This window comes from Callorhinus ursinus, unplaced genomic scaffold (genome assembly GCF_003265705.2).
Source record: "Callorhinus ursinus isolate GAN/ISIS: 27379988/994484 unplaced genomic scaffold, GSC_fseal_2.0 scaffold74, whole genome shotgun sequence".
Taxonomy (NCBI): Eukaryota; Metazoa; Chordata; class Mammalia; order Carnivora; family Otariidae; genus Callorhinus; species Callorhinus ursinus.
The window spans coordinates 5,723,555-5,741,185 of NW_027397136.1; the positions used below are offsets into that span (position 1 = coordinate 5,723,555).

Consider the following 17,631-nt stretch of genomic DNA (forward strand, 5'->3'; position numbering starts at 1 on the left):
CCATTATAAGAGCTATAACAAAAAAAAAGAATAATGTTGATGAGAATGTGGAGAAACTTAAACCCACATAAATCGCTGGTGGGAATGTAAAATGGTACAGCCATCTTGGAAAAGTTTGGCACTTTCTTAAGAATTATACTTACCTTAAAATGTAGCATTCCTACTCCTTGTTAGCCAAGAGAAATGAGAATATATGTCCACACAAAGACTTGTATGTGATTATTCATAGCAGCATTATTCATAATAGCAAAGGAGTAAAAACAATCCAAATGCCCATTAGCTAGTGAATGGATAAACAAAATGCAGTACATCCATTTCATGAAATACTATTCAGCAATAAAAAGGAATGAACTGATACATACTACAACATGGATAAGCCTCAAGAACATTATGTTAAGTGTGAAGAGCCAGATGTAAAAGAGCCATATTTTATTTTATTTTGTTTTATTTATTTTATGGCTCCATTATATAAAACGACAGAGCGGTAAATCCATAATGATGGAAAACAGGTAAATGGATACTTGTGGCTGGGGGATAGAAACAGAAATGTACCCTAGAAAGTTCTGAGATAGAGAAATAAGGAGTCCCTAGTCTTATCATATATTAAAACACACTATAGAATAACAGTAATTAAAACTATGCTATTAAAATAGTAAGATTAGACAATTCAATGGAACAGAACAGAAAATTCAAGAAAAGAACCAGAGACAGGTAGCCATCTGGAAAAAAAATAAGAGGTTGCATCCCTACCTCATACTTAAATAAAAATGAATTGAAAATGGATCAAAGTCTTAAATATTTTTAAAAAATCATAAAAGTACTAGAAGAAAATATGGGTAAGTTTTGTTAATATGTTGTAGTGTAGAATGTTTTCTAAAATATGACACAAAATCCAGGAAAAAACTTGAAAAATTACTTAAATTTGACTACATAAACATTTTAAAAATATATGACAAAAACAAAATAAAACAAAAATACAAATGACAAAAAATTGTATTTAATATCATAAAGGCTAATTTTCTTATATATATAAAACTCTTATCAATAAGAAAAAGACTAGCAACCCAGTAGAAAAATGGGCAGAGGTTTTGAACAATTCATCCATGAAAAAGGAAATTCAAGTGGTTCTCAAACATATAAAGAGATATTTATCCTCATTCCTAATAAGACATGTGCAAAGCAAGGCAACATTCAGCAAAGATCAAAATTTTGGCACTCATTGTGGGATAAAGCATGGGAAATGGGCATTCTCATGTTGCTTTAATAGGTGTGCAAATTGGTGCAAGCTCAATGGAAGGCAATTTGGAAATATATATCTAATATACAAATACATTTTTCACAGACACCTTGAAATTCCTTTCCTAGGTATTTAGCATATACAGAGATGTTTCAATCTGTGCATTCAGCATTGCTGAAATATTAGGAACTGAAATGTCCATACCTATGTATGTGTGGTTAAGTACAGAGCCTTCATACAATAATATGTAGCCACTAAAAAGAATGTGGCAGCTAAATATGTTGCAGAACATATATATAGTACTAACATTTGTGACTTAAAGAAAAAAATATATATATACCTTTAAGTATTTGCTTGTGTATGCATATGTATTTCTGGAAGGATAAAGAAGAAATTGATCGGAAAATTTTTCTCCAGGGAGGGAAATGGGATGGGAGATAAGGATAGGAAAAAAAAAACCTTAATTTCCACTGTGCCTTTTGTGCCTTTGGATATAATACTATGCACATATTATCTAGTCAAACATGGATACAAATTTGTTGAAAGGAATTGGGTTCATGGGGATTCCAGTGTTACTGCATCAGCATGAGAGTATTTCCATATATTAATTAAATCTCTTTCCATGGGGTGCCTGGGTGGCTCCGTCATTAAGTATCTGCCTTCGGCTCAGGTCACGATCCCAGGGTCCTGGGATCGAGCCCCACGTCGGGCTCCCTGCTCAGCGGGAAGTCTGCTTCTCCCTCTCCCACTCCCCCTGCTTGTGTTCCCTCTCACGCTGTCTCTCTGTCAAATAAATAAATAGAATCTTTAAAAAAAATAAATCTCTTTCCAAAAAAAATCTCATATTATTTTTAGGTAGTTTCTTTGAAGTATACTTCATCCAACTTTTATTAAAAATATACTGATATTCAATGCAAATCTACTCATTAGTTGAAATTTGGATGTGCCGTTGCCCATCCTTTCCATTCTTTTAGATGATCATCTTTATCTTTACAGTGGGCAAAGGTGTGTGTGTGTGTGTGTGTGTGTGTAATTCAAGTATATTGTCTTCATTTTGGATAAGTATAGACATTCTATTTCAAAATAATATAAAACCAGAATGTATTATGTATGTTACGTATGCTGGGCTTGACTTAAAAGATGGATATAGAACAAAAACATTTCGCACATTATATACATGAAACCTATGCTCCTTTTCAGATTTTTTTTTCATCAGCTTTTGTGAAAATAGCCCCCTCTGTTAACTGTTATGTACCAAAATAGTTGTCTGTTTTACAGACTGGGAAAACTGTAAAGAGACAGAGCTTGCCAAGAACTCAGGGATGTATCTCATATTGGAACCCCATGTTCTGTCCTCTAGCCCAAACTTAACTGTGCACACATATGACCTGTGAATTTTGCTAAAATTGAATTTCTGGTTCAGTAGGGCAGGAGTGGAGCTTGATTCTGTACTTATAACAAGCCCCCAGGTGATGCAAATGCTGTTAGTCCACAGACCCACTTTGAAAAGCAAGTCTATAAATTATACAGTTTCTTGTTTAGTAAAGCCTTATCTGAATATTATACAATCCCATGTCTCCCCGGGCATCAGATAAATCAAGTAACCCAGTTATAAGGATTACTAATGCCACTTATTAAACAGAGAAAAACTCCCCTTCCACATACTCTGATTTCTATGAGGATGAGTTATTTTTATAAATAGTTCCAGCTTCTTGTGCCATGCTTACTACTTAATTGGTGCTATTCCATTTCTCTCAATTGAGATGAAATTATCAAAAGTCCTAAGTGTGTGTGTGTGTGTGTGTGTGTGTGTGTGTGTGTGTGTGTGTGTTGTAGGGATGCTGTTTCTTAATTCCTCTACATTACCATGAAGCAGCAACTTGCATAAATACTCATGCTTTCCAGCCTCAAAATTTCCTTTCAGAAGTGGATTCAAAATGACAGCATAAAAGGATCCTGAACTCACTTCCTCCCACAAACACAACAAATCTACAGCTATATATGGAATAATTCCCTCTGAAAAGGACCTCAAAGCTAACTAAACAGTGCTTCCATAAGAAAGAATAAAAGAGCCACATCAAGATGGGTGGGAGAGGGGCGCCTGGGTGGCTCAGTCGTTAAGCGTCTGCCTTCGGCTCAGGTCATGATCCCAAGGTCCTGGGATCGAGCCCCACATCAGGCTCCCTGTTCCACGGGAAGCCTGCTTCTCCCTCTCCTACTACCCCTGTTTGTGTTCCCTCTCTCACTGTGTCTCTGTCAAATAAATAAATAAAATCTTAAAAAAAAAAAAAGACGGGTAGGAGAAACAGAGACATGGTCTAGCAATAAACCTGACCCTAGGCACAGTGACCTAAATCAGGAGGAATCTCATAAAATGGAGCTTGTCCCTGAGGAATGAGGGGTCTGTGCCCCATATCAGGCACCCCAACCCTTAGGAACTGCACCAGAAAAATAAGCCCCCAAAGTGTCTGGTTTTCTTTTTTTTAATTTTATTATGTTATGTTAGTCACCATACAATACATCATTAGTTTTTGATGTAGTGATCCACGATCCATTGTTTTCGTATAACACCCAGGGCTCCATGCAATACGTGCCCTCCTTAATACCCATCACTGGGCTTAAAAACCAATAGGGTTTACTTCCAGGAGAACCAAAAGGCATAGGGATCGAAAAATCTGCTCTTAAAGGGTTTGTACACAAACCCACTCATCCTGGAACCTAGCACAAAAGTAACAGTTTAAAAGCCTCCTAGACTATATGCAAAGAAGACTCATTTCTTCATCTGCCAGAGAGGCAGAAACTTTCTGGTACTCTCTTTGGGGATGAAGGCACTGGCAGGAGCTGTTTTTGTGTTTTTCTTCTGCCTTGTTGGTGCCATTTGGGTGGATGCCCCCTTCTCACACCACCTCCTAGCCTGCTAGCTCCAGTGGGAGCACCCAGTTCCTGCACGCTGCAGCCACAGCTCACCATGCCACAGTCAGTGGACAGGCACAAATCACACAGGGGATGCTCTTTGAAAACCTGGCTCTGGTGGCCAAAGGGGATTGCATTTCTGGGTCCTAGGGGTCTGAAACAATCAGAGAGTGTCTTTGGCAAGCTACCACCCTATGGTGCTGCACAGACAGCAGACTAAAACATCCAGTCTTCATGTGGAAAAGGCCTATATTCTTGTCCTGGAACTTCAGCCTGAGGGGCAGGCTTCAGGTTTGCCACACACCCAGAGGTTACAGAGGCACCCCCAAAGAACATACACAGGGAGACACCATATTTGCCCAGTCCCTTGGCCTTACCACAGTTTGTTGATACCTCCTTAAAAGGAGCTTATGTGCATGTCTAAATACATGATTTTTGCAAGTGTTGCCCAGGAATACCTCCAGATCTCCTAGTCTGGAAGTCATCAGGGATTGCAATTGTGGACCCCCAAGATTGTATATATTTACATACCTTAAAAGTTGCTGCCTGAGGATCTGGCTTACAATTAACTTGAAACTAGGCACTATCTGAGATTCCTCCCTTTGGAACACTGACAGGTCTTGGCACAACCTCAAGAACTGTATTAAGAACAAATCAAGCTACAAATCAGAACTACAATGAGATACCACCTCACACCAGTCAGAATGACTAAAAATTTACAAATCAGGAAACAATAGATGTTGGCAAGGATTTGGAGAAAGGGGAACCCTCTTACACTGTTGGTGGGAATGCAAACTGGTGCAACCATTCTGGAAAACAGTATGGAAGTTCCTCAAAAAAGTTAAAAATAGAACTACCTTATGACCCAGCAATTGCACTACTAGGTATTTAGCCAAAGGATATAAAACAGTGATTTGAAGGGGTACATACACCCCAGTGTTTATAGAAGAATGTCCACAGTACCAAAATATGGAAGGAGCCCAGACGTCCATCAACAGATGAATGGGTAAAGAAGATGTCATGTACACAGTATATATAGTGGAATATTAGTCAGCCATCGAAAAGAATGAAACCTTGCCATTTGCAATGATGTGGATGGAGCTAGAGGGTATTATGCTAAGTGAAATAAGTCAGTCAGAGAAAGACAAATACCATATGATTTCACTCATGTGAAATTTAAGAGACAAAACAGATGAACATAGGGGAAGGGAAGGAAAAATAAAATAAGATAAAAACAGAGAGGGAGCCAAACCATAAGAGACTCTTAACTATAGGAAACAAACTGAGGGTTGCTGGAAGGGAGGTGGGTGAGGGGATGGGGTAACTGGGTAATGGGCATTAAGGGTGGCACCTGAAGTAATGAACACTGGGTGTTACACATGCAATTGATGAATCACTAAATTCTACCTCTGAAACTAATAATAATACAGTATATGTTAATTAAATTGAAGTCAAATAAAAAATTTAAAAAACAAAAAGAAAATCACTAAAGTCTGAGAAACAACCAAAAGCTAAGGCTTTTAAACAATAAGGTTCATCTCCTACATGAGGCTACTACTCCTTCAAGACTGGGAAAGATAGCTGTTTCACCTAATACCTAGAAACAAACATCACACAAAATGAAAAGACAGAGGAATATGTTCCAAATGAAAGAATAAAACAAAACCTCAGAAAGAGACCATAGTGAAAGGGAGATAAGTAATCTACCTGATAAAGAGTTCAAATTAATGGTCATAAAGATGCTCATTGAACTCAGGAGGAAGAATGGATAAACACAGTGAGAACTTCAATAAAGAGATGGAAAATATAAGAAAGTACCAGACAAAAGTCACAGAGCTGAAGAATTCAATAGTTAAACTGAAAAATACACTAGAGGGATTCAACAGAAGATTAGATGAAGTAGAACAGATCAGTAACCCAGAAGACAGCACTGGAAATGACCCAATCAGAGCAGCAAAAAGAAAAATAAATTTAAAAAAGTAAGGATATCTTAAGAGACCTGCAGGACAACATCAAGCAGAATCATATCTTCATTATAGGGGCCCCAGAAGAAGAAGAGAGAGAAAAAACAGGAGAAAACATATTTTAAAAATTAATGGCTAAAAACTTTACTAACCTGGGGAAGGAAACAGACATCCAGTTCTAGGAAGCAAGGAAAGTTCTATATAAAATGAACCCAAAGAGATAATTTAATTTATAATTAAAATGTCAAAACTTAAAGATAGAGAATATTAAACCAGTAAGAAAAAAAAAAACTTTTCTTTTAGAAGAGAAAATAGAAGGGACCCCCAATAAGACTTTGCAGGCCAGAAGAGAATGGTATGATATATTCAAAGTGCTGGAGGAAAAATCTTCCAATTGAGAAGAGCTACCTTGCAAGGTTATCAATCAAAATTGAAGGGGAGATAGTTTCCCAGAAAAGCAAAAACTAAAAAAGTTCATTACCACTAAACTAGCCATATAAGAAATATTAAAGGAACTTCTTTAAGCTAAAAATGAAAGGCACTAACTAGTAACAAGAAAACATATGAAAGTAAAAATCTCACTGGTAAATGCAAATATAAGTAAAGGTAGTGGATTAACTACTTATAAAGCTAATGTAAAGGTTAAAGGTTAAAAAATGTCTTGAGGAACCTCCATACTGTTTTCCAGAGTGGCTGCACCAGCTTGCATTCCCATCAACAGTGTAAGAGGGTGGAACATAAGGAATAGTGAGGAGGACCACAAGAGAAGGGAGGGAAAACTGAATGGGAAGAAATCAGAGAGGGAGACAAACCATGAAAGACTCTGGACTCTGGGAAACAAACTGAGGGTTACAGAGGGGAGGGGGTGAGGGGATGGGGTAGCCGGGTGATGGGTACTAAGGAAAGCATGTGTGGTGATGAGACAGGGTGTTATATGCAACAAATGAATCATTGAACACTACATCAAAAACTAATGATGTATTGTATATCGGCTAATTGAACATAATTAGAAAACGTTAAAAGACAAAAGTAGCAAAATTACCTGTAACTATACTAATAGTTAAGGGACATACAAAATAAAATGATGTAAAATAAGACATCAAAAACAAATAGAACATGGTGGGGAGTAAAAATGTAGAATTTTAAAAATGTGCTCAAACTTAAGATGCTATCAACCTAAAATAGACTGTTGTACATATAGGATGTTATATGCAAACCTCATGGTAACCATAATACAAAAATCTATAGTAGATACACATAAGACAATGAGAAAGAAATCTGAACATAACACTAGGGAAAATCACTAAACCACAGGAAAAGAAAGCAAGAGAAGAAAGGAACAGAGAGGAACTACAAAAACTGAAAGTAATCAACAAAATGGGTAAGAAAAACAAGACCCATCTCTTTGTTGCCTGCAAGAGATTTACTTCATCTAAGGACACACATATAGGACTCAAATAAAATCAGAAATGAAAGAGAGAAGTTCCAATTGATACCACAGAAATACAAATGATCGTAAGAGACTACTTTGAAAAACTACAGGCCAACAAACTGGGACAACCTAGAAGAAATGGATAAATTCCTAGAAACAAATAATCTTTCAAGACTGGATCAGGAAGAAAATCTGAATAGACTGATTACTAGCAAGATTGAGTCAGTAATTAAAAGCCTCCCAAAAAACAAAATCTAGGACCAGATGGCTTCACAGGCGAATTCTACCAGACATTCAAAAAGATTTAATACCTAGCTTTCTCAAAGTCTTCCAAAGAATTAAAGAGGAGAGAATACTTCCAAACTCATTTTACAAGGCCAGCATTATACTGATACCAAAATCAGATAAGGACACCAGAAAAAAGGAAAATCAGAGGCCAATATCCCTACTGAACATAGATGCAAAATCCTCAACAAAATATTAGTAAAACAAATTCAATAGTACAATAAAAGAGTCATATACCATGCTCAAGTGGGATTTATTCTCAGGATGCTAGGATGGCTCAACATTTGCAAATCCATCAATATGATATACCACACTAACAAAATGAAGGATAAAAATTATATGATCTCAATAGATACAGAAAAAAGCATGAGACAAAATTTAATACCCATTTATGATTTTAAAAAACACTCAACAAAGTGGGTTAGAAGGAACCTACCTCAGTATAATGAAGGCTATATATGACATGCCCACAGATAATACCATACTCAATGTTGAACAGCTGAAAGCTTTTCCTCTAAGATCAGGAACAAGATAAGAAAGTCCATTCTTGGACTTTTATTCAACATATTATTGGAAGTCCTAGCCACAGCAGTTAGGCAAGAAAAAGAAATGAAGGGCATCCAAATCAGAAAGGAAGAAGCAAAATTGTCTTCTAATTACAGATGACATGGTAATATATACAGAAAACACTAAAGACTCCACCAAAAACCTGTTAGAACTAATATATGAATTCAGTAAAACTGCAGGAAAAAATCAATGCACAGAAATCTGTTTTGTTTTTATATAATAATAACAAACTATCAAAAAGAGAAATTGAAATAATCCCATTTGCAACTGCATCAAGAAGAATAAAATACCTAGAAATAAATTTAACCAAGAAACTGAAAGAACTGTGAAATGAAAATTACAAGACACTGATAAAAGAAATTGAAGATGACACAAATAAAAGTAAAGATATTCTGTGCACATGCATTGGAAAAACTAACACTGTTATAATGTCCATACCACCCAAAACAATCTACAGATTCAATGCAATATATCAAAATCCCAGTGGCATTTTTCACAAAACTAGAATAATTCTAAAACTTGTACAGAACCACAAAAGACTCCAAATAGCCAAAGCAGTCTTGAGAAATAAAAAACAAATCTGGATGTATCATGCTCCCTGATTTTAAAATGTACTACAAGCTATAGTAATCAAAAGTGTATGGTATTGCCACTAAAAACAGACATATACATCAATGGAACAGAATAGAGAGCCCAGAAATAAACCCACATATATATAGTCAATTAATTTACAAAAAAAAAAAAGCCTGGAATATGCAGCAGGGAAAGGACGGTTTTATTCAATAAATGGTGCTTAGGAAACTGGACAGCCACATGCAAAAGTATGAACCTAGAGCACTATCTTACACTGTATAAAAAATTAACTCAAAATGGATTAAATACTTGAATATAAGACCTGAAACCATAACATTGGTCTTAGTGATTTTTTTTGAGTCTGATTCCAAAGGTAAGGCAAACAAAAGCAAAAATAAACAAATAGGACTATATCAAATAAAAAGCTTCTGTGGAGCAATGGAAACCATCAACAAAATGAAAAGGCAACCTACTGGATGGGAGAAGATATTTACAAATTACACATCTGATAAGGGGTTAATATCCAAAATATATGATAAACTCATACAACTCAACAACAAAAAACAACCTGATTAAAAAATAAGTCAGACTTCAAGCTATATTACAAAGCTATGATCATCAAGACATCATGGTACTGGCACAAAAACAGACACATAAAAAAAAAAAAGACCCATAGATCAATGGAACAGAACAGAGAACCCAGAAACAGACCCTTAACTCTATGGTCAACTAATTTTCAACAAAGCAGGAAAGAATATCCAGTGGAAAAAAGACAGTCTCTTCAATAAATGGTGCTGGGAAAATTGGACAGCCACATGCAGAAGAATGAAACTGGACCATTCTCTTACATCATACACAAAGATAAACTCAAAATGGAGGAAAAACCCTAATGTGAGACAGGAATCCATCAAAATTCTAGAGGAGAACATAGACAGTAACCTCCTCCACATTGGCCATAACAACTTCTTTCAAGACATGTCTCTAAAGGCAAGGGAAACAAAAGCAAAAATGAACTTTTGGGACTTCTTCAAGATAAAAAGCCTCTGCACAGCAAAGGAAACAGTCAACAAAACTAAGAGGCTACCCACGGAATGGGAGAAGATATTTGCAAATGACGTTTCAGATAAAGGGCTGGTATCCAAGATCTATAATGAGCTTACCAAACCCAACAACCAAAAAAAAAATGGGCAGAAGACATGCACAGACACTTCTCCAAAGAAGACATACAAATGGCTAACAGACACATGAAAAAATGTTCAACATCGCTAGCCATCAGGGAAATTCAAATCAAAACCACAATGACATACTATCTTACACCAGTTAGAATGGCAAAAATTAACAAAACAGGAAACAACAAATGTTGGCGAGGATGTGGAAAAAGGGGAACCCTCTTACACTGTTGGTGGGAATGCAAGCTGGTACAGCCACTCTGGAAAACAGTATGGAGGTTTCTCAAGATGTTAAAAATAGACTTACCCTACGACCCAGCAATTGCACTACTGGGTATTTACCCCAATGATACAGATGTAGTGAAAAGAAGGGACACATACACCTCAATGCAATGTTCACAATAGCCAAGCTGTGGAAGGAGCTGAGATGCCCTTCAACAGATAAATGGATAAAGAAGTTGTGGTTCATACATACAATGGAATATTTCTCAGCCAACAGAAAGGATGAATACCCACCATTTGTATCGACATGGATGGAACTGGAGGAGACTATGCTAAGTGAAGTAAGTCAAGCAGAGAAAGACAATTATCATATGGTTCCACTCATATGTGGAACATAAGGAATAGTGCAGAGCACCACAGGGGAAGGAGGGAAAACAGAATGGGAAGAAATCAGAGAGGGAGACAAACCATGAGGGACTCTGGACTCTGGGAAACAAACTGAGGGTTACCGAGGGGAGGGGGTGGGGGGATGGGGTAACCTGGGGGATGGGTATTAAGGAGGGCATGTGTTATGATGACCACTGGTTGTTATACACAACTGATGAATCATTGAACACTACATCAAAAACTAATGATGTTATCCTATGACCCAGCAATTGCACTTCTGGGTATTTACCCCAAAGACACAGATGTAGTGAAATGAAGGGCCATGTGCACCCCAGTGTTCATAGCAGCAATGTCCGCAATAGCCAGACTGTGGAAAGAGCTGAGATGCCCTTCACCAGATGAGTGGATAAAGAAGATGTGGTCTATATATACAATGGAATATTACTCAGCCATCAGAAAGGATGAATGCCCAACTTTTACATCAACATGGATGGGACTGGAGGAGATTATGCTAAGTGAAATAAGTCAAGCAGAGAAAGTCAATTATCATATGGTTTCACTTATTTGTGGATCATAAGGAATAGAATGGAGGACATTAGGAGAAGGAAGGGAAAAATGGGGGGGGATTGGAGGGAGAGATGAACCATGAGAGACTATGGACTCTGAGAAACAAACTGAGGGTTTTAGGGGGGTTGGGGGGATGGGTTAGCCCGGTGCTGGGTATTAAGGAGGGCACGTACTGCATGGAGCACTGGGTGTTATATGAAAACAATGAACCATGGATCACTACATCAAAAACTAATGATGTACTATATGTTGGTTAACTGAACATAATGATAAAAAATAAGACAGACAAAGACAAATATTACATGATTTCCCTTATATGTGGAATCTAAAAAACAAATAAACAAACAAACAAAAACCAAAGAGACTCTTAAATACAGAGAACAAACTGGGGGTTGCCAGAGGGAAGGAGGTTGGAGGATGGGCAAAACTGGTGAAAGAGATTAAAAGGTACAAAGTCCTAGTTATAAAGTCATGGAGAGGAAAAGTCCAGCATAGGGAATATAATCAATAACACTGTAATAACCTTGTATGGTGAAAGATGGTGACTACGCTTATTATGGTGTGCACTGAGTAATGTATAGAATTGTAAAGTTACTACTTTGCACACCTGAAACTGATATAGTGTGTGTTGACTATATTCCATAATAATACATTTAAAAAATACTGTAACAAAAAAATGGGCAGAAGATCTGAATAGACATTTTTTGAAAGAAGACAGATTGCCAACAGGCACATAAAAAGATGCTCAATATTACTAATTATCAGGAAAAAGCAAATCAAAACCACAATAAAATATCACCTCACACCTGTCAGAATGGCTATCATAAAAAAGGCAAGAAATAACAAGTGTTGGAGAAGATGTGGAGAAAAAGAAGTCCTCATACACTGTTGGTGGAAACGTAAATTGGTGCAGCCACTGTGGCAAATAGTATGGAGATTTTTCAGAAAATTAAAAGTAGAACTATCATATGATCCAGCAATTTCACTTCTGGGTATTTATCTGTACAAAACCACAAATTTGAAAAGCTCTATGTACCTCTATGTTCATTGCAGCATTTTTTACAGTAGCCAAGATGTGGAAACAACCCAAGTGTCCTTTGACAGATAAATGGGTAAAGAAGGTATGGGCCGTGTGTGTGTGTGTGTGTGTGTGTGTGTGTGCGCGCGCGCGCGCGCGCGCTCACGCACACGCGTAATGGAATACTCCTCAGCCATAAAAAAGGAGAAAATCTTGCCAGTTGTGACAACTTGAGGGTGGACCTTGAGGGTGTTATGCTAAGTGAAATAAGTCAGATAGAGAAAGACAAATACTGTATGATTTCACTTATGTGTGGAATTAAAAAAAAACACACACAAACAAAAAACCCCAAACTCATAGACAGAGAACAGACTGGTGGTTACCAGAGGGAAACTGGGTTAGAGGTGAGTGAAATGGGTCAAGAGCTAAACTGTGGGGTAACTAGACCTTTGGTGATGATCACTTTGTAATATATACAGATATCGAATTATAATGTACCCCTGAAACAGATATACAGGCATACGTGCTTTATTGTGTTTTGCTTATTGCACTTTGCAGATACTGCATTTTTTACAAAGTGAAGGTTTGTGACAACCCTGCATCAAGTGAGTCCATTGCTGCTATTTTTCCAACAGCATTTGCTCACTCTGGGTCTCTGGGTCATATTTTGACAATTCTTGCAATATTTCAAACATTTTCATTCTTATATTTGTTGTAGTGATCTTGACTAGTGATTATATTTGCTAAGAGCTCAGATGATGGTTAGCATTTTCAGCAAGAAAGCATTTTTTAAATTTAAGTATGCACTTTTTTTTAAAGAAATAATGCTATCACACACTTAATTGACTACAGTATGGTATAAACATAACTTCTATATGCACTGGGAAACCAAAAAATTCATTTGACTTTGCTTTATTGCAGTGGTCTGGAACAGAACCCACAATGCTTTTGAGGTCTGCCTGTAAAGTTATATACCAATTTTACCAGACACATGCACAATTCTCTTCAGTAAGCAGTTCCAAGCCCTCGTGGGGAGGAGCAAGGAGTTAGAAGGCACGCACTTACCTTTATCAGTAATAACAGTGATAAGTTGATTTCCCATCTGCCTTATTCTTTAGTTTTACTTCTCAATTGATTCAGAACTTAGAGTAAGGGGAAGAGGGATGTTATTTATTGAATCCTGTCAAATCTCCAACACTTCCTAGACAACCAGCTGAGAGAGTAATGACAAGTTTGAAAGGGTATACACCTAGATCCTTTACCCTAACCTCCCACCCCCTCAATACATTGCCGGGATGCCTCCCAGCAGCTCCTTCTCATTCTTAAGGCAATATGCTGTCCTATCCAAATTTCAACCTGAGGCCCAGACCTTTATCTGACTCTTTTGCTAAGTCTCTTAGAGGTTTTTTATCTGTGCATTCCCACCAATATATGCAGAAAAAAGAATCAGATTTGATTTGTCACATATCACACACATATGATAAATCAATATCACATATATATATGTGTGTATATATATATAAACTTATTCCTCTTTTTCCCCTTTGATATGCCTCTTACTGGGCAAAATCCAATTTTACTTTAACCATTATCTCTGCCAAGAGGCATCTTCAAATTCTCACTGCCCTCCTCCTACTCTTCTTGTAGCTGTCTTCCCATTCAGAAAAAAACAGAACTTAAAACCCTAATTAACCCTTAATAAATCTCCCCAAATTCCTCTGACTCTACTTCCTTACCTTCTCCTGGATTCCTTCGTCGTCACCAGCAAAGTACAAAATAGGGATATTGAGTTCAGAGGAAGCTACCCACTGAAGTACGGCTCGGAGTTGCTTGTTCTGAACTGTATCACTTAGGCTATGATTGCTGACAATCACTTTGGGTGCTGCACATCCTTCAGGGGGCTGTCCTGATATACCTCTCAATTCATTATGGATAGCTTGATAGGCATTCTGCAGGAGAGTCTCTGCTGTCCCTGTGCCCTTGACTGGTAAGCACGCATATAAACTATCTGGGAAGGCTGAAGTTGGCCTGCTCGCATCCCCAGACTTATCATCTCCCAGCTCCGCCAAGGGAGAGTCACAGGACTTGGCAATAATGAGACATAACTTCATCACTGAGTCCATCAGATGTTCTACCATTTGCCCATTCATGTGGCCATCTAGCTGGCTAGCAACCATCTTGGTCAGCCCAGCAAAGGTACCACCAGCCTCACTGCCTTCACTTAATTTGATGGGAGAAGGGGTTACAGGTCTTTCACACTGGTGGCTATATTGTTCCTTAATTTGCTGTTCTGGCACCTTGGGTTCAGGGCTACGGTCACTCTTGAAGATGGTCTCACCAAGCAAATTCCGGATGAAGTTAAAGAAAACATTCATTAGATCCTTCTTTTCTGCTTCTTCTTGGTCACCTCCCATTTGAGGAGACTTAGGGCGGGACTCATCAGAAACTACACGGGACTTGTTGGCAGGCAAGTTGGTGCTGCCAGCAGCTTCAAGGAAGCTCTGTGCATCCATGCTTCCTCCCTGGGCCAGGTGGTATTGAATCAGAAGTAAGGCAGATACGATCAGGTCCTTGGCCCAGGAGTCTGAATCACACATAAAATTCTCAGGTTTCTCTTGGTGATGCATAGGGGGGCTGAGGTTGCAAGTATCCAAAGGATATCCCAGAGGAATGTCTGGTACAGGCTTGTACTGTTTGTTGGGAGCTGTAAATGTTGCTCTTTGGAAACCTGGAGATCCTTCTTTTTGATTTTTATGCCAAAATGTCAATCCCTCTTTGACAAGGTGTTCACCCAGAGTTTCAGCACAAGACTTCTCCTTCTCTGGTTTGGATGCAGGACAGTACATTTCCCCCCTCAATTTACCTTCAGATTTCATGGTTGCAAAGTTTACATTTCGGTTTTTAGGGTCACCCATTCCTTTCATGGAGACAAGGGAGTAACTCTCAGACTTGTCCTTAGTTTTCCTGATATTTTCAGGGGGTTTCTTTGCAAACATTACAGTGTATAGCTTACTCAGCATGGCATCCATGATATCTGTGGCCTTCTGGCTTCCGTGAGAGAATAAACTTCTTTTTATAGCTGAGACAAAGTCTGAATCAGTCATGAGGGTCCCTGTGACATTGTGGAGGTTCTTCATGAAGGAATCAATAAGATCTGAGACGACCTCTTTTGCATGCTTGAGCAGTACCTTCTTTAGCAGAATGGTGGCAATGGTTGTGTCTTTCACTTGGATCCTCAGTGTCTTCATGATGGAAACCATCATATCAGATACCACACTGTTAGCATAGGTCATGATCCCTTGACTAACAGAAGCTGTAAAGTCATCAGGTCTTTCTTGCCCTCTGAACATCCTTCTCTCCTCAGGTAAGGACCTTCCACCCTCTTTGGCATCACCTGCATTATGAGATTCAAACACCTCCTTGTAGAAGAAAGACTTCTTAGAAGCAGGCTTATCATCTGGACCCTTGCTTTCCTTGGTGCTCTCCTTGATCTTCAGAGTGGTCTTATATTTCAAATTTGGGGGACTCTGTAATGATCCTGAGGCTCTGTCACCAGAGCCTGGAGCCTTATCTGAGGTAGCATTCTTGGAACATGCAGAGACAGTCTCATTCACCAGTTCTGATGCCACCATACTCAAGCTTTTGTTGGGTGTGGGTTCATCTCCCATGTACAATGACTGATGGACACATTTGTTTTCAGAACCATTTATCTTCTCATTGATCTCCTTACGGGCCATGGCTATGACTAGATTTGTGAGGCGATTAGCATAGAAAGAAACTTCATCTACTGAATTCCCATTACTGAGATGGACACTGGCACCCTGGATGGGGTTCTCTCTGTGAGTCATCTCAAAGTGCAATCGTCCTGGACTGCCCTTGTTGGTGGTATTGTAATAGTCCACAGAGAAACCCTTGCAGGGGTCTCCTAAGTCACTCATTTCCCTGCCCAGTGAGGGTTCTCCAGGCTTGAACTTAACATCTTGGAACCCTGCTGTGCTTCTTTCCAAGTCTCTGCGGAGCCAGCTGAGCACTCTGATAGGATCAGTTGAGGCTTCCTTAAAAACAGACAAGGATTCATCCGACTATAACAAAGTAAAGACACTGGACATTCAGGACAACCTCAAAGATTTCGTTACAAAAATGCTCACCTTTCTCAAGCCTTAACTGTCGTATCATCACAATAAAAGTAACCAACATTTACCTAGGTACTTAGTATGTATCAGGCACTGTTCCAAGTATTTTAAGATTATTATCTCACTTAGCAGTATTCTTTAAAAAAAGATTTTATTTGTTTATTAGAGAGAGAGAGAGAGAGAGAGAGAGAGAGAGCACGCTCATGAGTGAGGGGGAGGGACAGAGCGAGAGGGAGAAGCAGACTCCCTGCAGAGCAGGGCTCTATCTCAGGACCCTGAGATCATGACCTGAGCCAAAGGGAGATGCTTAACTGACTAAGCCACCCAGGCACCCCTCACTTAACATTATTCTTGCAATAAACTTAAATATTAGCTCTCTTATTATCCACATTTTACAGAGGAAGGGACTGAAGAAAGGAGAGATCTAGTTAGTTACTTATCTGAGGTTATACAGTTAATCACTGATGGAGCAGGAGTTCCAACCCAGGCAGTCTGACTCTAGAGCCCTGCTCTCAGCCACTACATGATATTGCTTTTAACAATATATATCCTTAAGATCTGACAGTCATCTGTTATGTAGCAGAGTCAGCATTTGAACTGAATCTGATTTTTCTTTTTTTTTAAAGATTTTATTTATTTATTTGAGAGATAGAGAGCATGAGAGGGAAGAGGGTCAGAAGGAGAAGCAGACTCCTTGCTGAGCAGGGAACCCAATGCGGGACTCGATCCTGGGACTCCAGGATCATGACCTGAGCTGAAGACAGTCGCTTAACCAACTGAGCCACCCAGGCGCCCATGAATCCGATTTTTCTTATATTTATATTACTTGCTATTTTCTATGGCTTATCTGTTTTTATTTAGATCTCTTATTAAAACTATAGTTTTTAAAAAATTAGAGAATTCAAGGACAATTGTGCATAATTAATCACTTTGCCGGGCTACACAAGCACAGTATTGATATGTTAAGTGGCTTCCAATGAACTATTTGATATCACTTAAGTGAACAATCTAATTTTTAATTGAGGAGTTAATATCTGTGGACAATTTATTAGTTTTGAATGAATACAGATTCTTTAATGAATACTAGCTGTAATAAGCACATATATGTATTTTTACATTTACATATTACAATCTATAATTTTCACTTGAACATAGGCTAAATTA

The 17,631-nt window shown here is 38.3% G+C and overlaps 1 protein-coding gene across 5 annotated transcripts in view; it reads right to left on the reverse strand.

Annotated features, from left to right (window-relative positions):
- AKAP3 (A-kinase anchoring protein 3) overlaps positions 1-17,631 on the reverse strand; it is a 36,523-nt gene that overhangs the window by 4,016 nt on the left and 14,876 nt on the right. For 3 of the 5 annotated variants that reach the window (XM_025851942.2, XM_073886986.1, XM_073886987.1), the window contains one exon: positions 14,071-16,416. In XM_025851942.2, the coding sequence (XP_025707727.1) occupies positions 14,071-16,416 (2,346 nt within the window). Of the gene's footprint in view, positions 1-13,399; positions 13,548-14,070; positions 16,417-17,631 lie in introns of all 5 variants that reach the window. The other 2 variants (XR_012376498.1, XM_073886988.1) reach the window with 2 other exon arrangements.